This window comes from Neolamprologus brichardi, chromosome 15 (genome assembly GCF_056152115.1).
Source record: "Neolamprologus brichardi isolate AB-2024 chromosome 15, ASM5615211v1, whole genome shotgun sequence".
NCBI lineage: Eukaryota > Metazoa > Chordata > Actinopteri > Cichliformes > Cichlidae > Neolamprologus > Neolamprologus brichardi.
The window spans coordinates 28,691,767-28,717,962 of record NC_142118.1 but is presented as its reverse complement, the minus strand read 5'-3'; the positions used below and the strand labels follow the sequence as shown (position 1 = coordinate 28,717,962).

The 26,196-nt window shown below is 40.2% G+C and overlaps 3 protein-coding genes across 3 annotated transcripts in view; 2 read left to right on the top strand and 1 right to left on the bottom strand.

The window, feature by feature from the left end:
• Positions 1–4,712, top strand: part of lama4 (laminin, alpha 4) — a 36,582-nt gene extending 31,870 nt beyond the window's left edge. The window contains exons 32-40 of the mRNA XM_006796237.2: positions 447–594; positions 701–894; positions 996–1,185; positions 1,279–1,434; positions 2,599–2,758; positions 3,199–3,326; positions 3,436–3,529; positions 3,991–4,110; positions 4,190–4,712. Coding sequence (XP_006796300.2) covers positions 447–594; positions 701–894; positions 996–1,185; positions 1,279–1,434; positions 2,599–2,758; positions 3,199–3,326; positions 3,436–3,529; positions 3,991–4,110; positions 4,190–4,335 — 1,336 coding nt within the window. The 3' untranslated portion in view covers positions 4,336–4,712. The remainder of the gene's footprint in view (positions 1–446; positions 595–700; positions 895–995; positions 1,186–1,278; positions 1,435–2,598; positions 2,759–3,198; positions 3,327–3,435; positions 3,530–3,990; positions 4,111–4,189) is intronic.
• Positions 4,713–5,734: 1,022 nt separating this feature from the next.
• On the top strand, positions 5,735–19,191 carry tube1 (tubulin, epsilon 1). The gene is made up of 12 exons (XM_006796235.3): positions 5,735–5,894; positions 6,067–6,140; positions 9,035–9,087; positions 9,197–9,254; positions 9,969–10,084; positions 11,544–11,665; positions 12,950–13,137; positions 13,255–13,427; positions 13,947–14,087; positions 16,002–16,142; positions 16,775–16,949; positions 17,372–19,191. Exons 1-12 carry the CDS (start codon positions 5,870–5,872, stop codon positions 17,528–17,530), a joined length of 1,425 nt encoding a protein of 474 aa, XP_006796298.2. The 5' UTR covers positions 5,735–5,869; the 3' UTR covers positions 17,531–19,191.
• ccn6 (cellular communication network factor 6) lies at positions 17,192–24,883 on the bottom strand. The gene is made up of 5 exons (XM_006796236.3): positions 24,746–24,883; positions 22,479–22,758; positions 20,352–20,588; positions 18,362–18,555; positions 17,192–18,248 (listed from the first exon to the last, which is right to left on the bottom strand). Exons 1-5 carry the CDS (start codon positions 24,791–24,793, stop codon positions 17,967–17,969), a joined length of 1,041 nt encoding a protein of 346 aa, XP_006796299.1. The 5' UTR covers positions 24,794–24,883; the 3' UTR covers positions 17,192–17,966.
• Positions 24,884–26,196: the final 1,313 nt, after the last annotated feature.

Sequence of the window (26,196 nt, the reverse complement as noted above, 5' to 3'; positions counted from 1 at the left end):
CAGCAAAACATCAATCATATGACCCCATATGTGCAAGCACTTTAGCGACAGTGGAAAGGAAAAAATCTCCAGCAGAACCAGGCTCAGGGAGGGGCGGCCATCTGCCGCAGCCAGTTGAGGTGAGAGAAGGAAGACAGGATAAAGACATGAGTGAAAACTGATGTTTTGTTTGTTATGTGGCACTAATTCGAGAATTGTGTATTGGAGAATTGATAGCATTAGCTGGCAACTTAGTAATTCCTCCTGTCATCCATATAAATCATATTCACTTCTGGCTATTCCAAATAATAACAAAAAACCCCAAAAACAACTCACAATATTTTGGGAGCCAAAACGCTTGCAGAAACCAAAGGTGACATTATGGTTATTGCTTTCATCTTTTATATACAGTCTATTCAATGAATAATGTGTTGAGAGTGTTTGACACTTCTGCCATGTCACTGTAGACTAGACCGGGACATTGAGCCTGAGGACTTTAAGAGATACCCAGAGAAGGTCCAGATTTCCCTGGAGGGCTGTCCTGTACAGCGACCCCCGGCTGCACTGCTGTTAAGGCACAGGGCTAACACTTCTGGAAGCAAACAGTCACAAAAGGTGAAGTGAAAATAGCACATACAGCAGACCTTAGTTAAATATGAATGTGTTCTACAAACATTTTTGGGCTGACTGATAACCTGATATTTAATAAATGTTCTCATAGGTCACCAGAGATAAATCTAGCCTCCCCCCAGTGCTGACTGAGCTAGGAAGTGATGACCAGGAATCAGCAGAGCCAAACATCAAGTCCTGCTTTCTTTCCTCAAGTCCCAAATCGATTCACCACGCCTTCCGGTTCAGCAGCATTGCCAACAGCAGGCAGCACTACACAGACTTCCCAGACTCCCTTTCTCAGAGGTAGATCAAGACAAGAACTTTAACCTCAGTGTCATGTCTGCTTAAAGCTGCACATATTCTTGTGTCTCCATGTGTGATTAAATTCATCTTTGTTCTTCCAGGTCCCACTTCTCCTTGTCAATGAAGACCCACTCATCTTTTGGCCTCATCTTTTATGTATCTGATGCCCAAGAGAACAATTTCATGGCACTCTTTCTGGCCCATGGGAAACTTGTGTACACTTTTAGTGTAGGAGACCAAAAAGTTAAAATCAAAAGTGAAGACAAATACAATGATGGTGCCTGGCACAGTGTAAGTTCATGAATTCGTTCCATCACTGAATTTTATATTTATGCCAGCATGAGTGTTTGTTTATGTAAGAGACAACCTTTTCTCATCCCAAAGGTTATTTTTAGCCATTACGGGAATGTGGGGCGGTTAATAGTTGATGGGCTCACAATGCTGGAAGACAGCGTTCAGGGAAACAACGTCTCCTGGCACATCAGCAGCCCCCTCTATGTCGGAGGAGTTCCTGCCGGGAGAGCCCAGAAGAATATTCAGGTACAAGTCAAAATCTGCCATGTGGAAAACATTAAACAACAGAAAAAAATGGGACAACTGGAATCTTATAAAGGACTTTATTTATAGCCCTATGTTTGTCCGGAAAATGTGTGGACATCCAGCCCTGTCTGTTCCCACAGACAAGAGGAAACCACTATTGTGACCCTAAGAAAGAAGGTTTCCTCTCAGTTTTGAGTATTGGAGCTGATATAGTGGAGCCCTTCTCCTTCCTATTAATCCCACTGTTCAAAAATTGGCTGCTTTTCAGATGTGGGCGGAGCACAAGGCACTCAGAGATCGTTCCTGATGAATAAGAATGACTTTAGCAAACAGTTTAAAATAATAATTGCTGCATTCTTCTGATGTACTAGCTCCATTTCACTGTAAGCTGATAAAATGTGTGAGGTGATAATTCTCTGTGGGGTGTGACCCTAAAAGCAATGTCTTGTACATTGCATAAAGTCACCAAATGACTCAGTCTTACTATGAAAATATTGCTTAATGCGGCCTTAAACACAGCTTATATGACAACTACTATGGTCAAATGTGGGGATTACTGTTGAATGCTGAAATTACATAAGATAAGCTTATAAGGGAAGAGTCATAAAGTTATCAAACAGACCACTAAGGTTGCACAGCTACATTCACTTAAACTTTGCTCAGCATTAGCCGTCATTAGCCATACAGAGCCACTATTCATACCAGACCAAATAGGGCTATAGCTGCAGGGTCCTCAAATATACTGTAGTGATCAGGAGTTTGTTGTGTTGCTTGTAAGTAGAGCTCTACTCTACCATTATAGTTTGTCTACTGAAAGGTCAGTGGCTCGGTCCCCAGCTCCTCCACCCTACATGTTGAAGTATTCCTGAGCAAGACAGAAGAAACTGAACCCAATGCATTCATTGGAGTGTGAAAGTGTGCATGAATGTTAGACAGAGCACCTAGAGTAAAAGTAGTGTGTTGATGTGTATGTGACTGAGGCTTGTAGTAGAAAGCACTTTCAGTACTTAGTACATTAGAGTAAAAATCAGTATATGAGAACTACTGTGGATAAGTGGATGTGTTATTTAGTAGTTCTTTAAAATATTCTGTGATGCCTTTTTAGGTTTGTTTCTGTGTGGATTATCTTAATTAATCATTCTTTTTGTTATCTTTCATCTTCAGAGAAACTCTGCATACAGCTTTACTGGCTGTATAAAGAACCTTCAGCTTGATAGAAAGCAGCTCTCCTCTGTGGCAGACACATTTGGGGTCACTCCATGCTTTGATGGAGTCTCTGAGGGAGGAACATACTTCTCAGAAGAAGGAGGATACATTGTCCTGGGTGTGTTTCTAGCAATTTAATATCTGTGTTATTTTTCTGTAACCTAGAAATATGTTGTATGCAGAGTTTTGTGCAATCTTCTCACAGTGAGTAACACCACATATATTTTTCCACTATCTGCAACTGTTTGCAGACTGAGCATCTGTTAACTTACACAGTTCATTAGCCTCACAAGGCCCACAGTCTCTCTCGTGTTCACGAGGAGAGTGTGGCTGGCTGAGGGAACTCGATAGCCTAAGTGCAGCTGTGGTAAAAATGTGTGAGTGTTAAAGAAGCACAAAAGAGGAAAAGGCAAAGCTGAAAGCCCTAAGAAACTCAATGACTCAAATGATTTCACACTCACACCCACCTCAGAATAACTGATGAACGTAGCTAAAGGGTTATGGGGCCATAATAAATAAGAATAACTCAGACCTCACGTCATCTTCCTCCTAATTCAGACGATTCTTTCAACCTGGGACCGAGGTTTGAGCTGGTGATGGAGGTGCGCCCTCGTGTGGCATCAGGGGTGCTACTACATGTGCACTCAGCAGATGACTATTTCACTGTGTACATTCATCAAGGAGCGGTACGTTTTTACACAAAATACACACATTCGTGTTGGTTCAAATGAAGTTTTTTTTCATTCAAAAGAACTGTCGTCTTCTAGACAGATTATAGCATTAGTGTTTTTGCAGGTGGTGGTTCTTGTAAATGATGGGACTCGTGAGTTCTTCACAAAGGTGTCACCAAAACAGGGAGTGTGTTCAGGCAGTTGGCACAAAATTACCGGTAAGAATTCCTTTGTGATCACACTGTAGGTTTATTATTCAGAACTGATGTGTTCTGTGGCAGCACTGTTAATGTCACACTAACATCACTCTCTGAAAAATAATCTGACATTGTATATTGTATGTGCAATGTTACGTCTTCCACGTCTGAAAAAGGAATAAACACACAAATGCCTTAATCCAGCATTCTATTTAAAGACCACCAGGGGGCGAGGCCTGTGTTTTCAAAAAGACTGACTGAAAATAGCTTTCTGTGTCAAGGAATGAGTTAATGGGCTCAGTCACTCTTTTTGTCTCCATCCATCCATTCGCTTCCGCTTATCCTTTTCAGGGTTGTGGGGGGCGGGAGGCAAAACATTTTGTGTCATAATGAAAAAAAAATCAATTTTTTTTTTTTTTTTTTTTACAGTAGCTAGTCAAGTTTAATGTTTAATGAAAGTGTTCTGTAATGTTTGGTTTCAGTGATACGGGATGCCAACGTTGTCCAGCTGGATGTGGATTCTGAGATCAACCATGTGGTGGGACCTCTGAGCCCCAGCTCCACAGATAGCAGAAAGCCTGTATTTATTGGTGGCACTCCAGGTGAGCTGGTGACAATTGCTCCTCCTGATTTTGTCCTGTCGGTATAAAGCTGTTAATAATGCCTTCTACCTCCTCTCAGATGGTTTCCTTCCAGAAAGTGCTGCTACCAGGAAGGCCTATGTGGGCTGCATGAGAAACCTGACAATCAACAACAGCCAAGTAAACTTCAGCAAAGCGGTCCTGGTCAGCGGAGCTGTCAGTGTTGGAACCTGTCCAGCAGCATAAGATTTCTGTGATCTCTAGCTCAGCAAAGCAATGACCAAATGCATGGTAGAAACCCCATATCATCAGTCTTTTTCCTTTCTGACACGTTTGTGTGCTTTTTGTGTAGAAGTTGTCGGTTTTTGTTTTTCACTCCCACCAAGAGTATGACCAAAACGTCCATTCAATTAAAGCAAACACCCGTTATAAATAAACAAATCAGATTGATTCCTCCAGTCCACAGTGTGAAGCACACACGCACACTAACATTACTGTGTTACTGTATGTTCCTTTACTCCACTTCATAATCTTGATGGCACATGTTTTTTGTATAAGTTCATTTTCAGACCTTTCCTTTTGTACTGTTTCATTTCTGATAATAAATAACATTTTACCTCCACTGAAGCTTTTTTACGTGTGTGTTCTCCTATAGTGCACTTGTTCATTTCACCAAAATCCGCTGAGACTGACTTAACAAGCTCGTATATGCATGCAACAATGCACAGATATACTCAGTAAATTAAAAATGGTCAGAACACAGGAGTGTTTTCTTTTGGTTTTTCCCACAGTCCAGTGACATGTACATCCAAAGTGTCCACCCAATGACTCAGATGAAAATTAAACAACTGTCACAATCTTGTCGAAGGTAGTTAACTTGTTTGCAGTCAGTTTAATCAGCCACTAGATGGTGACACACGCACATACACAACAATCCAAGCGGATCAGCAGTCTAATGGCTGTTTAGTTAGCAGTTGGATGGTGTACCTATCAAAGCGGCCAATAAGTATATGTCCTAAAATTAGAGCATGCTCGTGATGTAAGATGAAAAGTCATAATAAGTGTTCAGTAACTGTTTTTTGTTTGTTTTTTTCTTTCAAAAATGTTTTTTATTTTGTTTTTACTCAGAAGAACATCATTTTCAGGGGGGAAATATTTCACGACAGTTAAGACAGAAGGTGAAATAACTGGGAAGCCTTATCACAGACAAGCAATAAATACCAAGGCAAAACACTGGAAAACCGGTTGAAAACTCTTCGTTTTCTAATTGTTTTAATGTTGGAAAAACATCCCACCTACCTTAATTTGGCACCCACGCTGAGACACAAAATTCAACCATAATGTAACATCACTGACAAAATATAGTTTAGTCTTAAATGCTTTTATTCTGCTTTTAAAAACTCATACCATCCTTTATTTTAACTTTATTAATGGAAGTTAAACTACAGAAGAGATTTTAATCATTAAATGTCAATTTTCTGTGTGGTTTCTACAAAAATGCTATATTATATTATTACAAACCTCTTGTTTTTCTTTTTAAAAATGTCTTTATTGTTTCTTTTGTTAGTCATTTTGGGGGGGGGGGGGGGTGTCAGTGGCTGAAACGTACGTTCCGTTTCCATGGAAATGACGTCATCAATGCTCGACCAAACATAGCTAAGGCGCGAGGAAGAAGAGGTGTTCAAAAGTCTTGTGAAGATCTTATTGATGGATAACATAAACGGAACAGTCATTATGGATTAGTTCCGCACTTTCACAACGTGCATGTGGTGTTGTTGTCATGACACAGTCCGTTGTGGTCCAAGGTGAGTGAAATTCAGCGCGGTAAATGACAGGTAGGAGGCTAGCTTAGCCCCCAGGTCGGTGTTTATGTCAAGTAGTTCCGTTTTATGTGACGTAGCTGCATACCTTTAACAAATGAAATCTGTATTACCACTAATTGTGTTTTTTAAGTTAAACTGAAATTCCGTTCTGCAGTTGGACAGTGCGGCAACCAGGTTGGCTGCAGGTTTTGGGATCTTGCTTTGCGAGAGCATGCCCATGTCAATAAAGTAAGTGCAATTACACACACAGCACAGCACAACGAAGGTATCCGACGAATAATAATGAAGTCTGACTTGTTACGGCAGGAAAAGCACATGTTTGTCTTTCTAATGTTCTGGTGACCCAGACTATACAACCAAAAATCCGTAGACACAGCATCTCTGGGTGAAACACAGCCGCTTTTAACGTTTTTATAATTACACCTGTGCTTTTGAGCTGGATAAGACAATATGTTACAGAGCTCAGATCATCTCAAGCTGGTTTCTTGAACATGAAAAGGGGGTTACTGTACTCAAATGGCTACCAGAGCCATCATACCTCAATCCAGTAGAGCACCTTTGGGATCATGTCAAGGCATTGTAGTAAAAGTACAAAATAGCAAAATGTAATTCAAGTACAAGTAACTTTAGTTAGTGTAGGAAAACCTTTAAAGTTGAGCATATTTAATCAACTCAGAGGAGAAACTCATTCAAAAAGCTGGGAGCAACAAACACACCTTCAACTGTTAGCATTTCTTAGACTACAGCAAAAGTGTCATTAACCTCTGTCACATGCACCTCCAACAACCAAGGCAGGAAAACTGTCTGCTTTCCTCAGTCTGTGATGTTTGTCCATGTGTTAAGGAGGGGCTTGGAGGCTTTCCTTAATTTAATAAGGATTTGAGAGAGGTTGAAAAGGGCCAAATTGTGATGGCTATACAACTGGGTGAGGTGTGGGTGCATGTGCATCACCTAGTGGGGGAACACATAACACCAGGATGGTCAAAGGAGCTTGCAAAGAAAAGCGTCTGGACTTCTTTAAGTTGCTTGAAGACGTTTCACCTCTCATCTGAGAAGTTTCTTCAGTTCTAAGGTTAAATGGTCAAACTCCCCACCATTTGACCTTAGAACTGAAGAAGCTTCTCAGATGAGAGGTGAAACGTCTTCAAGCAACTTAAAGAAGTCCAGATGCTTTTCTTTGCAAGCTCCTTTGACTACAATGACCTGGATGACTGAGAACCTTCACAGACATAACACCAGGATGCACTATGAGAAGATGAGCTGGTGGAGGCGGTGGGATGCTTTGTGCAATGTTCTGCTTGGAAACCTTGAGTCCTGCCATACATATGGATGTTACTTTAACATGTAGCACCTACCCAAGCATTGTTGCAGACCATGTACACCCTTTCATGGAAACAGTACTCCATGATGGTTGTGGCCTCTGTCAGCGGGATAATGCACCCTGTCACAAAGCAAAACTTCAGGACTGGTTTGAGGAGCACAACAATGACTTTGAGGCATTTTTTTACCCCTCCAAATTCTCCAGATATCAATCTAGTCGATCATCTGTGGGATGTGTGTGAATGCGAGAGTGAATGAATAGTGGAATTGTAAAGCGCTTTGGGTGCCTTGAAAAGCGTTATATAAATCCAATCCATTATTATTATTATTATTATTATTATTATTATTATTATTATTATTATGTGCTGGACAAATAAGTCCAATCCACTGGAGGCCCCACCTCTTACAGGACTTAAAGGATCTGTTGCTAACATCTTGGTGCCGATACCACAGCACACCTTCAGGGGTCTAGTGGAGTCAATGCCTTGATAAGGTTTGTTTTGGCAGCAATAATGGGACTGAGACAATATTAGGCAGGTGGTCATAATGTTATGTCTGACTATTATCAGCAAATGTACATTTCTATTAGCATTATTCTAATTATTTTACACTGTATAAGTTGGGACTCACCAGCTGTTAGTAGTGAACAGACCCAAACCAACTGTCTCCTCCTGTCTCGCCAGCATTTTCTGTTATACTTGTCATTGCAGAGTGAAAGATTTTGTGTTTGCTTATCTTTAGTTGGTAACTTAGTCCACAGTAAGTGTTGATTATGTGCTTGAATGTATCTATGTTGAGGAATTATAATGTATAGTGGGGTATTTTGCTTTAATAATTAGTGTGGGTGTTATTTTTTTCTCATCTTGGTGTATATTTATAATTTCCAGACTTTCCAACCACATTGTCATGTCATTTTTAAATTGCATTCCAAACTGACTGTGACAGAAAAACAGCAGATAAGTGTCAAACACTCTTGTATAATACACATTGTAATTTTCTTCTCTGACTTGCGTGGTTGGGTTAAATCAATTCCAGCTCTGTTTGTCTGCTTTGTGCAGTCTGTTTGAGATGATGTGAGAGCTGTCAGTTGACGCCTCAGCAGACACGCCCTAAGTGATTCAGAGAATGCTTCTCTTTTTTTTAATGATTAGGAAACCTCATTTTTCAGCGCTGTATTTCAGCCGGGTAGTTAATAACTCATTTCTTTAGTGTGACAGAGACTCAGAAGACATTTACCTTGGCTTTATCCAAGTTGTAATCATTTTGGTTTCCAGTTTAAATGTTAGCTGCCTTCTGTAGTTCATAAGCTTTAGGGATGTTGGTCTTAAGCACTAGAAACAATTTAATTTAATTTCCAAAAATGAAATCCTGATTTCACATGAATTTTATCATGGTAAAACTGAAAGTGTTCCAGTGATATGTGCAGTAATTCTCACGGTTTAGGTAAAATGCGTCAACTATGTAGAAACTACTGATTCACCATTTCACCAGATACCCAGGCCTAATCTACTATAATCTTATGTTTAAGTGAATGAAAAATGTAGATGCAGCTGGTATAAACAAAAACAAAACAAAATCCGGAAGAGTGCAAATACTTGTTCACAGCACTGTAGATTTAAGTGACCAAGAAAAACTTTCAGTAAATTTTTTAACATCTTATCTATGATAATCAGGGAAGTCATTATGTTTTCTCACTAAACTTTTGTTCTAAGGGATGTCTGTTTTCTGTGTGTCCTGTAAGAAACAGACATGACTCTCACAGCTCCTAAACTCTTTTTTTTTTTTTTCCCCTTCATCCTCAGAGGGGATTGTACGATGAAGCCCTCAGTAGCTTTTTCCGAAATGTGGATTCCAGGTATGTTAAACCTGCTTTCCTCCAGTAGCTCATTCACGTATAAGTGTTCCAAATGTATTGCTTTTTTTCCCTTTTTTTTTTTTTTAAATCACTGACTGTCCTTTTCCAGCAAAAGTGACGGGGCTGCATTTGCTGTCGGTGGGAGAATCCAACACCTGAAGGCCAGGGTAAGTTCTAGAAGGACTCTCGAGTCCCTAATTTTCAATTTCAGTGTCAAAACTGGATAAAAATTAAGGAAATAAGAAGCTAGAACTTCAGAAATTTCAGAGTTGGTACTAATAAAAATAGAATCACATTATTTTATACCACAGTTAAACAAAAAAAAAGTTTGTTATGTTAGCCTATGCGTGCAAACATTTTAACCTATGGAACATTCACAATAGCAGTGCAGGCATAGTCAAGTGTCTTTTACATGCAAAGCATAAGGCTTTGAATGCTGCTAGTATGGACTGATACTGAAGGTAAATTCTTTGTGAACATCTCCTGGTCAACTGTATCAAATGCAAATTAATTCCATATCTGATTCTCTCAGTCATTGAGTTTGACTGTAGCTTTTGCTGTGCCAGAGGTGCCACGTCTTTCTGTTTCCATTAAATAAGCCTTCTACTAGAAATAAGCAAAGGGCTGCCACATCTCAAATTTCACCCTTTGGGGTTAACTTTGGCCCAAAGAAAAATGATAAACGGCTTTAACATGGATAATAATAAGCTTAAGACTGAGTGATATGCGCATTCTTTTCGCATTTTATTTTGGAGTCGAGCTTACTGAAAGGTTCAGCACTCATTGGGTGAATTATGAAATGACTGGGGTAAAAGGAATGTGCTCAGTAGCTGCATTGAAATGTATGAGCGGGACTCATTTTCACATATTTGAATCCACAGGCGGTCCTGGTGGACATGGAAGAGGGTGTGGTCAACCAGATCCTGCAGGGCCCGTTAAGAGAAGTGTTTGATAGCACGCAACTACTCACAGACGTGTCAGGTTCAGGCAACAACTGGTAAGAGACAGACAAGCCCCAGGATGCCACCGAGCTCACGTGGACTTTATCAACTGTTGCACACCATAATTTAAATCCTGCTCGAGTTGTGTTACAATTGCTCACGTGCTGTTACACTATATGCAGTTCTAGTGGTATTCAGGGAAAAGTCTTTGAAGAGATTGCAAAGAAAGTATTTTTTGGTAATTATCTGAAAGAATTAAACATGTTTTCTTAATAATCCACTATATGTTGAATTTTGTATAATCTGAAAGAGGAACACGGGTGGCTTAACTGTTGTTTTTTCAGTTTTCACATTCTCAATTGTGCAGAGTATAATTTAGGGAAAAGATCAGCCTGATGTGAGTAGTTTCTCTGTATGGTTTCCCTGGTCTACCTACCTGAAATTGTAGGTAGACCAGATCTCCATCCATTATTGTGAAATACAACTATGTACTATCTTTTTATCTAGTGTGTGCTCCAATGTGGGACTTTACAGGACCTCTTACATTTTTTTTCATATGTTAATGAGCCAATAGCCAATATATTTTTCAAAAAGTATATATCTCTTGTAAAGTATTTAATATATGACTGTAAGATTTCACAGATTCACAGATTGGAAATGGTCAAGCAGAAGGCCCACAGTGATATCAGATACTATGGAATGTTATGGGATGTTAACAGGAAGTCTTCTTGACACAGAGTTATATTAGCAAACGCTTTTAATTTCTTCAAATAATCTTTATCTTCTCTAAATTTTTCTCAGCTGCCGTGGCTTATTTTCTGTCTGCACAAAAAAAGTGCAACTTGTTTACAGTGTAGCATTGCCTGTGAATGAACCACCAATGGATTATGTAGTCAATCCATGACGCCTGTGGTAAATCCTGTACTTGGCATGCCACAACAATTTGAGACTGTCAGTCTGATTCCCACAGTTTCTTGCTTAGAGGCGAGAAAGCCTTTACACTGCACGGCAATCTTTTTATTAGCCCACATAATTATACCCTATGTTTAAAAATCCTTATATTGAGTTTAATATTGTTTTTACCATGAATGACTTTTGCACTAAACTCTTTCATATGTCCTACAACACGTATAACGTAGGGAGAGTTGAACTTTGACTCTTTTATCTTGCATAGTTTGTCGTAATGAAAAAAACACAAGAGCAACATGGGATGCTCCAGGACATCCTGACAGCCCCTTCAGTTGCTTTTGTCTGTTACCTTTCCTTTCCATGAACACACTAGCTACTGACAACTTCCTAACACATCATGCATTCTGTGGGAGCAACGGGCAGTCTGTCATGTTGATCACTCAATATAATTGCTTAATCTGACATAGTGATCATCATAAAAGACGAAAGTAATATGAAATCTGCCCTGAGCATTAAAAATGATACTTATCATTAATGTTCAATTTTTGGCATTATCTTATGATTAGGGGGAAAAAACCAAGGTATCGTTTTGTGCTTGTCATTCAGGGCAGTTGGAAACATGACGTACGGCTCGGCCTACAGGGAGAAGATAGTGGATAAGCTCAGGAAGGCAGCAGAGCAATGTGACTGTCTGCAGTGCTTCTTTCTCATTCACTCTATGGGAGGAGGTAAGGCTCTGATTCAAGGACATCCTTGCATTATGCTTCACAGTCCAGTACTCCAAGCTTTACTTCAATTAATTCATGTTAGATTTGTAGTGACAAAACAAATGAATAAAGCCAATAAGAATACATTTGTGCATGATTTCATTTCACTTACTTAATTTTTGTATCTTTGTTGCCACACACGTAACTTCTTCTTTACTTTTAGATCTGTGTGAAGGCTGTAAGAGTAGTTAGCTGAAATAAAATAGAAACTAGAATTTAGAGACAAAACTTATTGAAATAATATATTCAAATATTCATCCATTCATTTTCTTTGTCTTATCTGTGACTGGGTTATGGGGGCAGCAGACAAACCCAGACCTCCCCCTCTGCAGCCACGTACTCCAGCTTATTCAGACCAGCCAACAGATATAATCTCTCTAGTGTCTCCTGGGTCTACCCCAGGGGCCTCGTCCACATTTCTAAGGAGGCCATTCCCTGATGAAGCAACAGGACCATTCTGCAAAATGCAGAGATCAAATTCTGAGGCCGTTTGCGCAAAACCTAGACCCTCCTGGGGAGGCTGAGGAGTGTAATCCCCCTGTAGTTGGAGCACACCTTCTGCTCCCCCTTCTTGAATATGGGAAACACCATTGCAGACTGCCAGTCCAGTGGCATTACCTCGATCTCCATGCAGAGGTGTGTTAAGCAGGCAGCCCTGCAACATGATGATGATGACATTCCTAAGCCTTCAGGAATTTTATCAACATCATCTAGTCCAAGGACTCTGCCACCGATAGTTGTTTAACTACCTCAGTGACCTTGCCTCCTCTATAGAAGGCATGTCAGTGGGGTTAAGTGGGTCTTTAAAGTATTCCTTCCACTGTCTGACTATATACTCAGTTGAAGTCCGCAGCACTACACCCGCAGAGTAGAGCACTGCTTTCCTGACAATTTTCCAGAAACACTTCGAGGCAGACCGAAAGTCTTTGTCCAAGGCTTCACTGGACTCCTCCCACAACCTAAGCTTTTGCTTCACCCACCGCCCAAGCTATATTCTGCTTGGCCTGCCAGTACCAATCAGCTGCCTCTGAGGTCTCACAGGCTAACCAAACCCGATAGGTCTCCTCCAGCTTGATCGGTCCCTTCATCTTCAGTGTCCACGATTGCAGCTCTACTGTTATACATCAAAGTGTTCCCTTAATTTTTCAAGCAGTGTAGAAACAAGATTTAAATTGTCATGTCAGTAAATTAAGGATTTTACTGTAGACAGCTGATAATTAATTAGTTACTGACTATGGATTTAAGGTACTGGCTCTGGCCTGGGAACCAGAGTGCTCAGCTTGCTGGAGGAGGAGTTCCCTGAGGTGTGTCGCATTGTCACCTCCATCTATCCATCTGGGGAAGATGACGTAATCACCTCACCATACAACAGTGTCCTTGCCATGAACAAGCTCACAGAGCACGCTGATTGTGTCCTGCTAGTGGAAAACCAGGTTTGTGGATTCAGAAATGCCTCCCCTCTCTCCCTGCAAATGTCTGTGCAACACACATAAATCAAAACTGTCAAACTGAATGTGATTTCTTCTTTTCCCTCATTTCTCCCCTTCCAGTCATTGGTTGACATTGTGAACAAGATTAAAGTTATGTCTCATGGTACAAAGCCCGGTTTAGATATCAAGAGAAACAGCGCAGTCACCTCTGGACAGGGAGGCCTCAGTGGGGCAGAAAAACCCTTTGATGCTATGAATAACATTGTGGCTAACCTGTTGCTCAATATTACCAGGTATAGTATTACTGTTTGCTCATATACAGTAGAAGCCCGTGTGCTAAGGAAAAACATTAACACCCTTTTGACCATTTTTTCTAGTCCATAAGATTGCCATAATAAATGCATTAGTATCCATTCTCTTCATAATAACAGTCAGTAAAGCCAGTTTGGGCTTTCATCTGCAGTCTCCTGTCTGTTTTAACTTTGGCCCTATGAGTCAGCCAAAGTTAGAGCATAAGACACTAACCAGACATGTCAAAGCATTTCAGGTGTTTATCGCGTGATGCTATCTTATCATTAAAAGCTTCTGTGACAGAGTCCTGCAAGGGCTTGAGAGTCAACCTGGAGATTTGGTACTGTCACACAAGTCAACTTAGGAAGTTATTTATAAATAAAAGTATTTTGATCTTTTGTACAGTGTTATGTATCAAGAAGATATTCTAGATTTGCTCTTTTAGTTATGCCTAATTAGTGGAACTTAACGCTATTATGCAGTCAAATTGAGCATGTCATTATAACTTTTTTTATTTGCAGCTCAGCCCGTTTTGAGGGCTCCCTCAACATGGATCTGAATGAGATTGCTATGAACCTGGTGCCCTTTCCTCGTTTACACTACCTGGTGCCCAGTCTCACACCCCTCTACACATTAGCAGATATTAATGTGCCCACAAGGAGGTAAGTCTTGTGCCCATCGGTGCAGTTATTTTTACCTGACAGTTGTTGTGTGTCCTGCAGAGCTCCTCCTCACATGAACCCCTCGATTGATGACTTGACCATTTAGAAGTGGTTTCGGTTTGGTTTACACCGAAACTTAAACTGTCATTTGTAACATGATGATGAAACAGCACAAGTCAAGCAGGACTGACTCACGATTTCCTACAGATGGGGTGGCTGATATGGTTAGTGGCATAATTTAGATTCAAATATTTTCCTGATATGAATCATGTGAAAGAGTATAGGCTGAAGCTTGCAGCTTACATAACTCCTGTCCCTGACACCATTCTAGACATAAGGAAGACAACCACATCCTTAACATCTGGTTTAAACACAAAATCGCTATGAAAACAGAAAGAAATGATTGACCGTTTGCCCCAAATTCAGCTACAGATGAACACTAAACATGACATTTTTAAATAGTTTCAGTGTGCTGCACATTTCAGTTTTGTCAGGACAATAGTTCCAAACTCCTGTAAGAAATACACAATGACATCATTGGGTCTTTTGGATTTCCTCTGAGCATTGCATGGGGTGACCTTGGGAAGAATTGTGGGGGAGTGTGGTGCTCTTTGCACACTCCTAAATGCTTCAGAGTGGCAAACTGCCCAAATGTCTGCTTTTACAGTGGTAGAGTGAAAAAAGTGAAACTTGCTCATGATCAATTAATTATCTCCTGTAAAAGCTTTCTTTTTAAAATGATTCTATGAATGACCTGGTTAGTCTATGATTTTCAACCCAAAGTACAAACACCCCACAGGTTAGTGTCCAAGTGGTAGAGTGACAGATTAGCTTGTCTGGTCACAAAAAAATTGGAAAAGTAAAGAACTGAATGCCTCAAGTTTGAGTAGAAAGGTTATCAGTTAGGTAAAAGTAATAGATCAGATGTAGAATTAAACTGCCAAATAATAATAAACATATATTGTCTTATATTTACATTTGTTTGATGGATATTTAATTGTGACAAACGTACAAGAAATACTAAATCAGGAAGGGGGCAAACACCTTTTGACACTTCTGTTAATATAAGCAGTGATGCAGAAGTGGGGGAAACAGCTGGAAAATAGAGGCGTAGCTAAGAGTTGTGAATGGTTTAAATAATAATACAGTACTTAATGATTAATAGTTGAGAAATTCTGCTGATCATTACTGAAAAATAGTATTAAAGTAAGATCCAGTTCAAATAGGTTTAACACTTTACATTCGACCTTGAGTTTGTATTAAATATAAAACTAGTTTTTTTTAATGAACTCACCTGATCTGAATAACCAAGGTGCTAAAAACTCAGAACAGCACTTTTCTTCTTAGTTAAACAGAAGCATAAGAGTTTAAAACACCACAAAGCCCCAGCTTTCTTTTTATTATGTGAAAAAGCGGCAAGTTCAATTTTAGCCTTCCAGACGTAGGATTTAAAAAAAAAAAAAAAAAAAACAATCTGCCTACCTCCTCCCAGCAACAGCTGCCACAAAAGTGGCCTTGTGTGAGCCACAGAGACCTTCTCTCCTCCTATGAAGATGCTTATTGGTCAAAAAGAGTGGTGGTTTTACTGGATAACTCCCAGCAGTAAATATATGTGACTGTATGAATGCAGGGCATGGTGTTGCTTAAAAATATCTCGCCTGCTCTTTGGGACTTCCCTACATAAATAAAGGTGCAAACATTCTTCTATGTCAAACACTGCCGTCTTGGTTCCCAGTCTTTTTGAACTTCTGATAAAAATCTTCAAGGCATGTTAAAATCGGGTTCATTGAGGCTGGAAGAAAAAGCTATAAAAGGAATATTTAACATGATTTGATGCACATTCATTTCTTGTAAAGTTGATCAACTGATACAAGCATTTCTTTTCTTCTCCTGTCTTCCAACCGTGCGCTCTAGACTGGATCAGATGTTCAGCGATGCCTTCAGTAAAGACCACCAGCTAATACAAGCTGACCCGAAGCACAGCCTGTACCTGGCTTGTGCCCTTATGGTCAGGGGTAATGTGCAGGTTTCTGATGTCCGCAGGAACATCGAGAGGTCAGAGGAAAATCCTTTATTTCTGTATATAATTCTACACCAAAACATGTAATGATTTCATGCAACCATCCCAACGTACCCAGTGATCCACACGCTCACCTTCTCCCATAGTATACCCATTGAGCACTAGCAGTAAGTCATGATTACTGCATTCAGCCACAAGCTCTTACTATATTCTCCTCTAACCACTGCCCTCACAGAACTCATTTTCAGTTGGCACACACATTTTGTACTGTGACTGTTGTGTTAAAATTGTTGGCAAAAGAGGTAGGAAGAGGAAGGAAGTACTAATATAGATATATATATACTTAATGTACAAACAGGACTAAGTATCTTAACTATAAGGATACTAATAGATGTTGGTAGTCCTCTAATCTGCAGACAAGTGATTTTTTTTTTTTTTTTTTTTTTTACTGTGTCATTCCCAATTGTTTCATTGTTGTTAAAGCTAGTGAGGTAAATATGCTTGGTTTCTGGATTTAAAGTCATAGCTCCTAGCTAGGGAACTGTTCACATATTGTACAGTTTAAAGTACAGTAAACTGAGAGTAAACAAAGTCTTTTGGTTGTCATGTGAAGCTCACATGTTAAACATTACATATACAGTTATTTTCCCCTCTCTCCTGGCTTTAGACTGAGACCATCACTGCCCTTTGTCTCATGGAACCAGGAAGGCTGGAAGACGAGTCTGTGTTCAGTGCCTCCTGTGGGACACTCCCACTCCCTGTTAGCTCTGGCCAACAACACCTGCGTGAAGCCCACGTTCATGGAGCTCAGGGAACGCTTTACCAAGCTCTACAGGAAGAAGGTGCGTCTCAAGCTGTCTTTGTAAGGACAATCTCTAATAGTAATGCATTCCCAGATCCCAACTTAAATTTACTATTACAAACCTATAGTCTACTCTTAGCCTAAACCTAATTCTAGCTTAAACCCTAAACCTTTTAACCCATCTGTAAAATGTAGCTACAAAAGATAACTTGGCATATAGTCTCCCTACACTGGTTTAAGTTTAGAGGCATACATGGATTTCAAAATGTGTATTTTCTTTTATTTAATTCAATATGTGGTGCAGGTATAGCCACAGAAAACAAAGCAGTTTGTCTTCAGGTGAAATGATATCTCAGGTTTATTCTTCAAGCTTATTGGCAAATGCATATCAGCCTCTAAATCTGCCAAACACATCATCAGCCTGAGTCAGACTCAGTTTAATGTTTTGTTTTTTCATTTTAGGCTCACTTACACCACTACTTGCATGTAGAAGGGATGGAGCAGAGCTTCTTCTCAGAGGCCATTGCCTCTCTCAACTCACTGATTGAAGAATATCATCATCTGGATGCCACCAAGGCCAGACTCACGCCTGATGCACCCAGACTCTCCATCGCCAGATGAAGGTCTGCTGTGCTGTGAATCTGGGAATCAAACTCACAGAACTGAAGCTTTTACATATCAACGTTATCTAATTTATGGCATTGTCAAAGTGTTCCAAACAGCACTTAAGGAGAACATCAGTTTAATCTACTCTAAAGCTTCTATTTGCTTTTCCAAGCTCCCTGATTGTTCTGTTATGAGGTAATGTTAAAGCTAGTACACTGGCCATATTCCTTGTTGTTAGTGCACATACCTGTCCTGAAGAGTGCTCCATAAAACCTTGTTTTGTTTTGTTTTTTAATGATCTGCCGTTCTTCTTTCTCAGAATTAGTTTTGTTTTTGTCCTTTTGGAGGTGCAAAACTGTTACTGAGGGAGAATTAAAGTGTATGTGTGTTTCAGTCCTTAGTTTCTCACAGCGGGGCTCGCACCACTCTGTGTCTCTGACGTTTGGGGTCCTTAGAGTAAACGCAGGTCAGAAAACATGTCGCCCGGATCGTTGCACTTCCTCTGACACACACAGGACGTTATCCACTGCATCTTCCACTGTGTGTTGGAGCCTCCTTTGCAGGTGAAGTTGACCTTGATCATGCGTGACTTGTTGGGGACACAGCAGCGCTTGTCTGTACACACACCGCAGTATGTGGGCTTAAACTTCTTGTTGCTGGTACAGCCAGAGAGAGTCAACTTCTCTGCTTTCTTTGCCTGGAATTTGGGTCGACACGTCTTTCCCTTTGGCACCTAGAAGTGGGAATAGCAATTGGTGTCTTTCTTTTTAAGAGTTTGAGAAAAAAAACTTTAAAAATTAAATGAATATATTAAAGATTCAGACAGATTAAAGCTGAAGATGCCACCTTAACACTCCTGAGCACGTTTTTCTCACACGGTTGCAGCAGGCACAGGCGGCGGTCTTTCCTCATCTCACACTTGCTGTTATCGTTGTTGACACGTACAGAGATGCCCAGGCCGCAGGTCTTGGAGCAGGGACTCCAGTGGGTGGTCTGGATTAGGCAGTTCTTCTTCCAGGCTAAAGGAGGGTCCCTGTAACCTTTCAGTGTTACAGTTAAAGGGTACTGTGTCAAGCAAAGCACAGATCAGAATCATTCCAACAAGCTGCTGTGTCTCCATCAGAGATGGGCGGTAATGCATTAAAAGTAATGCATTTCTGTAATTTGATTACTTTTCAAGTAACAAGTAAAGTAAGGGATTACTATTCCAAAAATGTAATTAGATTACTGTTACTATACCATAAGCATGCTGCATTACTGATTTTGTTTGTTAATGTCTCATGACAATAGTGGATAATATAGAGATATTATCCACTGTTGATCTGCGGCAGAGAGTACAACCATGCAGTGTTTAAGGCTTGGAATTACTGACATTACTTTGAGTTTGATTCTGTAAAAAGTGACATAAACATTAGCGTCCGCTGTGCACTCTACGTGGGAAGAAAACTTCTTTCTACAGTGAAAAATTAAACTTCTTCCTGTGTTTTTCTTGCATCTATTTGAAAGAGTGAGAGTAAACACAAAAATTATTTTATTTTAAATGCTGGAATATCCAGAACATAGGTTTAAATGTTAAACAAATTTCTGCAACTCAGAGAATGTTACATATAATTTAATTTTTGCTTAATGCAATGTGTATAAAGTTAAAAGATTAAAACTAATAAAACAAGTTTGAAAAAGAGACTTTTTGACTTGATTCAATTTTATATGATGGATTATGCCGGAAAAAAATTAGAATTGGCTGAAAGGTCTATTGCATTATTACGTATGTATCATGTTTTTAAAAAGTAAATAATAAAGTAACTAATTACTTTTGAAAATAAGTAATCAGTAAAGTAACAGGAATACTTTGTGGAGAAGTAATTAGTAACAAATTACTATTTTCAAGTAACTTGACTAATACTGGTTGTGATTAGGTGCTATAGAGCCTTATGGGAGCAGTCCCATTAATCGATTTTGATAGAATTCATTATGATATGCTGCTACATAGAAAAGGACAAAAAAATTAAAAGATCTGCATAGAAATGTAACACAAAAGAATCTGAAACACTGTAAACATACCAGCTCACTATACAAACTCAGCTACATGTAAAATAATGCCTATCTTTACATATTATTATTATTATTATTATTATTATTATTATTATCATTATTGAGGAGCAGAAATATGTGGAGTCACCCTAAACATGTAGGGTTAGGACTCTGTGGAGCGCTAGAGCCCAGATTTTAGGCACCGGAGCCATCCACTAGCACCAACACTTCTCGAACCATAACCAGATCAGACCCACAAACACCAAAATAAAAGCTTCTTTTGTTATTAGATCACCCTCAGAACTTTCCCATCTCGTTAGTGCATTTTTGTGACTATAGCGTCATGCTCGTTTGCACCACTTAGTAAGCTTGTCGTGTCTTTTCTTGACATTTTTAATCAAAATCAAAATGTTTCAGCCAAATCTCAACGACAAGGACAATGAGTTTTTGCTGGGTGGGAAAGTTTGCTTTTTCACAGTGGCAAATCACTGTATGCGACTCATATAGATCATGTGATAGATCTGGTTCAGCTACATGCCACGCCAATTAAATAAGCTTTGCAGTACATCAAAGTGACATTTTTATGGCTTTCAATAAAAACCAACTTGTCCCTCTTCCCCTCAACTTGTCCCTCCTCTAACTGGAATCATATGTGTCAGACAGCTTAACCACAGGCAGTCACACCTCACACTGACAGTACTGAGGAATGAGGCTCCCCCTTCCCTTCCAGCTACCTAACTTTGAGTTAGCATTCCAGGCCAGACAGCCTGGCCCTTCTCCATGAATTCATTCTCTAAACACACACCTGACATGTAGGTAGTGTCCTGCTGGTGCTTGTTTGGGCTCTGGCCACTGCGAAGGCCAGCTGGCGTGTTGCTGATCAGTGGTGCAGAGCCTAAGAGACCAGCAGGCTTCTGGATGAAAGCAGGGGTACAGCCGATGGCTCCAGCGATGCATGTACACTTGTAGAGGGGGCTGGACTGGAAGGATTCTCCATTCTCATAGTGGACCCCATTCAGGTCACAGCCTACCGCCATCATGTCTGAAGGAATGAGAAGAAACATGCTGGTGCAAATCTCAAACTCTGATTATGGTGGATCTTAAGACTGTATTGCAAATTAATATCTTTTTTGTTTGTTTGGGGGTTTTTGTAAACCAAGAATTTTACTGTCTTTTTCCCCACAAGCATACAAAATATGAGATTTGAGTGCAAATTAGCTTTTTAAAAATGGCATACTCCTTTATGCTGGCATTGATTCCCAGCCTAGCACCCAATTTGAACATTTGGAATGATGACATGGAATGTAAAAACATGTTTTTGCAGGGATGGACACAAAAACCAGCGGGTTTTGACTCACGTAGGCGGAATTGTTGATTGGAGTTTAAGTTTCCCACTGAGGTTTGTAAAAGTCCCTTCAGGCTTCTTCACACTTGCATATTTTTTTTAAATTGCTTTCCCGTTGACCTGGTTTAGAGCGGCCTCCTCTGAAGCCACTGTGTGACTTTATGCAAACACTAATAAAACTAATTTAAACATACAACTTTTATGGTCTTTCCAAATGTTGTTTGGCTCATGGTAGAGTAATTGTGATTTACACTGCTTTAAAATATGCCATTCACAATATATCCATAATTCCATTACTGTTGCAACACACGTAACCCTGCGACAGCAGCCCCTGGGGCTGAATCCTCAAATATCCTCTTGACGCTGAATCCAAAAGTGAGGCGAGCCCCATAGACTGCTGTTTAAAAACAAAACAAAAAAAAAAACATGTTTATAAGTTGGTACAGAAAGGTGTTTTGGTCTCAGTAGCTAATATTTCCCTTCATAAATTTCCAATAACTAAACTTTTGAACTGTATTAAAGCTTAAAGTGAGAGGTGAGGTCAGTTTGATCATGATTATTATAGGCTGTTGTGTGCTATAGACCATTCTCTCAGGAAGTCTTTAGTTTTTGGAGAATAAAATTCAAATATTTTATTGGTTTGGCAGGATCAATTAGCAGCTACGGTGCAGCTATATTTATCAGCTGCATTAGTTAAAAATAATCCAGTCTGCACTTGTACGGTTATGGATGCAGCTTAGCATTAGCTTATAACTTAACCTGTGGTCTAAAGGTATATCCGTCCATTACGGTTGCTCTGCAAAGAATGAAGATAGCCATGTCTATGAAGCTAAAGTCAAGGCTTCAAAATACTAAAACGCAAACCAGTGTTACTATATGTTACTCTAGCCATGTCCAACTTTTACAATTTTTGACTGCCTGCCAACAGCCAACATCACACTGCCATAGTTGTAGGAAGTAAAGCAGCATGTACCCCTGTAATCAGAGCTGGACTGATAATCTGGCACAATGGCCCTATTCCCGGTGGGTCGGAGCGCCGATCTGAAAGGCTGCTGCACACTGGTCATACAAGCGCTGACAGCAGCCCATTCATTTATATTCATTAAAAATCTTTTCACGAGCTTGTAAAGGTTTATAATAATAACGGATTGCATTGCTGGGCTCGAACCAGCAACCTTCCGATTACAAGGCGAACTACCAACTCTTGAGGCACGATCGCCCCACGATCGTTTAGTGGTGAAAAGGTGAAACTGAAAAACCAAAAGAAAATCTGTGTCAAATTAATCAACACATTGGCTCCGCAAACAGTAGTAGCCAGCAACAAGTTGTAACAGGCCTCACAGTCACAGGAGGCTGCTGCTGCGGGCACCAGCTGTGGAGAAGGGAGGAAGACACGAGGAAGATGAAATAAACGTGGTAAGATAATAGATGGAGGGACCGAGTAAATCTGAGTAAAATGAGTGGCTGCTTTGACCATGAGTCACTGCTGCAGTGCAACTAAGGAAGCCTGATTAAAACCTGTGTTGGGCCCCTTGACTCTTTATTGCAACCCTGCCTGCAATAAAGTAAAAGACCAGGTCCACTCACATGCACACACTCCAACCTCGTATCTTGGCTTGTCTGCGGAGAAGTCACAGTACATGCCCTTGTGTGGGTCGCACACGTCCCTCTCGTTGCACGGCTCTCCAATTTGTCGGGCGCAGCTCTTACAGCAGCCACACCCATCCAGGACAGAGCTGACACCAGGGGCACAGTAAGGTCTCTCCCGACACTTGCAGGGCCACTGGCAGAATTGGCGCCTCTCTGTCGTAGCCCGTCCACCCTGAGGAGCTTGCAGCTGCCCATTGTTCTGCGCCCTGCTGAAGCACTGAGGGGAAAACAGCCAGAAGGAGTCAAATTTTTGAATTGGCAGTACTATTTCTATTTTATTATTATGATGGAGATGATACGGGAAATGTACAGTAAAAAACGCCGCTCCTCAAACCAGTAGCTTTTTTTTTTTTAATGAATTGACAGTTCAGATAATAAAATGTTTACATGTACCAGTAACGTCTATCTGCTTCCTGTCTACATTCACACCCATCTTTCTGGACCCTCCTTGTCCAACCAGGTTTAGTTACTCTGGAAAATGTTAAAGTAGAACTCTTTAGTGTTCAGTGCAGACACTCTAATGGGAGAATAAAGGAACAAGATGCCTTTGCATTTTACTATAGTGCTTTTTACCAGCCAAGGTCAATATTTTGTGTCAGATATTTCTTAGCCCAGCTTGAGGGAGATGAAAGTGAGGAGACAGATGATGCCTCAAAGGTGCTTTTAGTTTTTCCCCTGGACTGGAAAAATGATCTCATTGCCACAGGAGTAGCAACTCCATGATAGGCCCTGGGGCTTTTTTTTTTCCTGGGGTCCCTTACTGCCACGTTGTACTAGAGCAAACATAAAATCTCACTCTTTGGTTCTCTCTCTTATACACACACACCACAGCAGGTCGGTCCACATGTTTGATTTGGCAGTTTTACGCTGGATAATAGTTACTTGAGTTATTTGAATATACAAGCATGCACTTGTACTAAAAAGTACAAGTACATGCTTTCTAAATTTCTCTAAAGCTGCTAACAGGATATGACTTTATGGTGCAGTGAGTGCATGTACCCCTTATTTAGAGTGGTGCACATGTCTTTTGGTCAGTGCCACCATCTCCAAACCATATATCATAGCAGGTCTCCCTGCTGTCTTGTAACCCTTGCCTTTCTCTCTCACTGCTATCTTTAAGTGTTAAGTGTGTAACAAATCACACTTAACACCCGTCTCCACCCACCCCACTCCACCCTGCCGGTTTCTTTCTTCATCTTTCTCATGTGTCCATTGCTTTGAATGGTTGACTTCAGGTATTTAAACTCATCTATCTTTACTGTTTGTCTAAAAACCACGAGTAAAATCCTAACTGCAGTGGCTGTACTCAGATCCATGTGTTAGCTTTAGCTAAAACACATTTAGCCACTTAATTTCTGATAATCTTTAATAATTATCAGAAAAGATTGAAATTTGTTCTCTCTCTCTCACACACACACACTTTCAGGTTTGAGGCTTAGACATGTCTAATCTCCATCATACTTCTAGTTTAGCATTGTCATTGTAACTGTGCAGGGACTGTCTGGTTAAGGGGAACTCAGCTCCTCCCAGTCTTTCTTGCTTTGTATTTTTCACTGCTAAGTGCAAAACAAAACAGAACAAAAATTCAAAATAGAAACAAAAATATATAAGAAACCTTTCAACAAAGCATGACAGCCAAAAAATTCAACATCTAACATAGTGACACACTGCACAGAGCTCAGAGCAGTGAGAGGCCAAAATGTCTTAGATATTTCAATATATTCCAGTCCTTGAATGTCCATGTTTACCTGATGGTATTTGCTGTGATGAAATCCAGCCATGGCATCACTTGTGCTCCAAATACCCCTGGTCTCTCAGAGCTTCCAAGGGTTACTGAGGGTTATGGCAAAAATCTGAAGCCTGTCTGCCAGGTTTGCTGAATGAGCTCATTTCATGGTGTGAAAATGAGTCCACGGGAGCTTGAACTGCAAAGACTTCCCAATTCTGTCATCTTTTCTCACTACACACTTCTAAAATAAACCCTACACACACAAAGCCAGTAAACTACTAAAGCCTGCATACAAATAATACTATCAAACAGTCAAGTCTGAACTGGGGTGTTTTGGTATTCACTTGCAGTCAGGTATCCCATACAGCTACGTGCTTTCCTCTGGATTTATATATAGCAGTTTCTGAGTGGCATCGAGTGTTGTCTTATCTGCAGTCTGAGGGAAAAAAAGGTGAAAGGGTAGTGCTCTTCTTACCTGTTGAGCAAAGATGAGCAGGAGGGAATGGCAGAGAAGCAGTAGCATCTCTCAAGTGGTCAAGGTTTGTGTGAGATCCAGGAGAGAGATGGGGTGACGAGGGAGCAGGAAGGTGGGATTGAGGGAGGGAGACTGCGTGCTGGAAGAGGGAGAGGATTGGAATGGGGTGGGGTGGGGAGAGATTGCGAGAGCTGACCTGACTGGGGAAGGCCACAAAGCACCCTTCTGTCCCTCCTCAAACACACCTTTCCCCCCATTTCACTGATCCAGAGGGGAAGTATTTGATGCTGGGTCGCTCCACAGCCTTCAGAACCTGCCCACTTCCATAGTCTTAGCCTTAGCCTTACTCACACCTGAATGAAAATACGGGTTAAATCTTTATAAGTTATAAGCTACTATTGTACATAACATCTTAACAAACCTAATTTCATGTTTAAAAGTCTTCTCAGTTGACACATTCACTCTGTGCTGTTTATTTAATGCGGTGCTGAAGCTGCGTGCTTCACCTAATGTGGACTGACATCTATTTGAGTTCACATTCCATTATTATTTACACTGAGTATAAAGGCTCCTCTCATAGCTGCTCTCCACCTACATTCTCGTAAAACCAGCAGTCCTTTGAGATTTCATATGGAAACACTGATAATACTCGTATTGCTGCTACTGCGTGCTGTACTACCATGAGTACTGCCAACAATGAGAGGCCAGAATGTCATCAGATGGTTATCAACTTTAAAAACTTGTCACAATGTAACTATATATATTCTATAACTACAAGTAATCAACGTGTTGCTATAAAATCTTGTAGAGATATTAATGGTCTCTTTTACTGATACCGCAGGGGAAATCATTCCTGAATCCTCTGTTGGATTTTTAGTCTGAAAACAATTTATAACATTTATGTCATTTTTTCTGGATTATTGGTAGATATTCTGTCTCTCTTAATTTAAATGGAACTGCCATAACAATTGGAGACTGCTCATTTCTTTGTAGGTAAATAAACTTCAGTTTGGAGGAGGTCTGGACCCAGCAGTGAGAGGCCAAAATGTCTTTGATATTTTTATTCCAGCTTTAAATTGGATTTTGTAGTAGTCTGAAGTGAATAAATCTTAATAGTGATGGTGATTCGCTAGTGTTTATGTGTAGCACCATAGTGGGACTGGCATTACTAGGGTTACTGACCAAAACCATGGCTAGAGCCTTTATTCAACTGCATACTTCCATATGCTAATGTTTAGTACATAAGCCTCTTTACAATAACATGCACTCTGTGAGTATCTGGCTATTGTACTTGCAACCATGGGAGGATTATTACGACTACACACTTTGGATGCAAAGGTTCTACACACCTACGCATTCAAAGTTTTGTAGCACATTACTTTGAGATTATACTTCTTCTGCTATTCTTTTACATTCTGTGCATGCTTTAAAATCACCTACCTAAAGCAGAG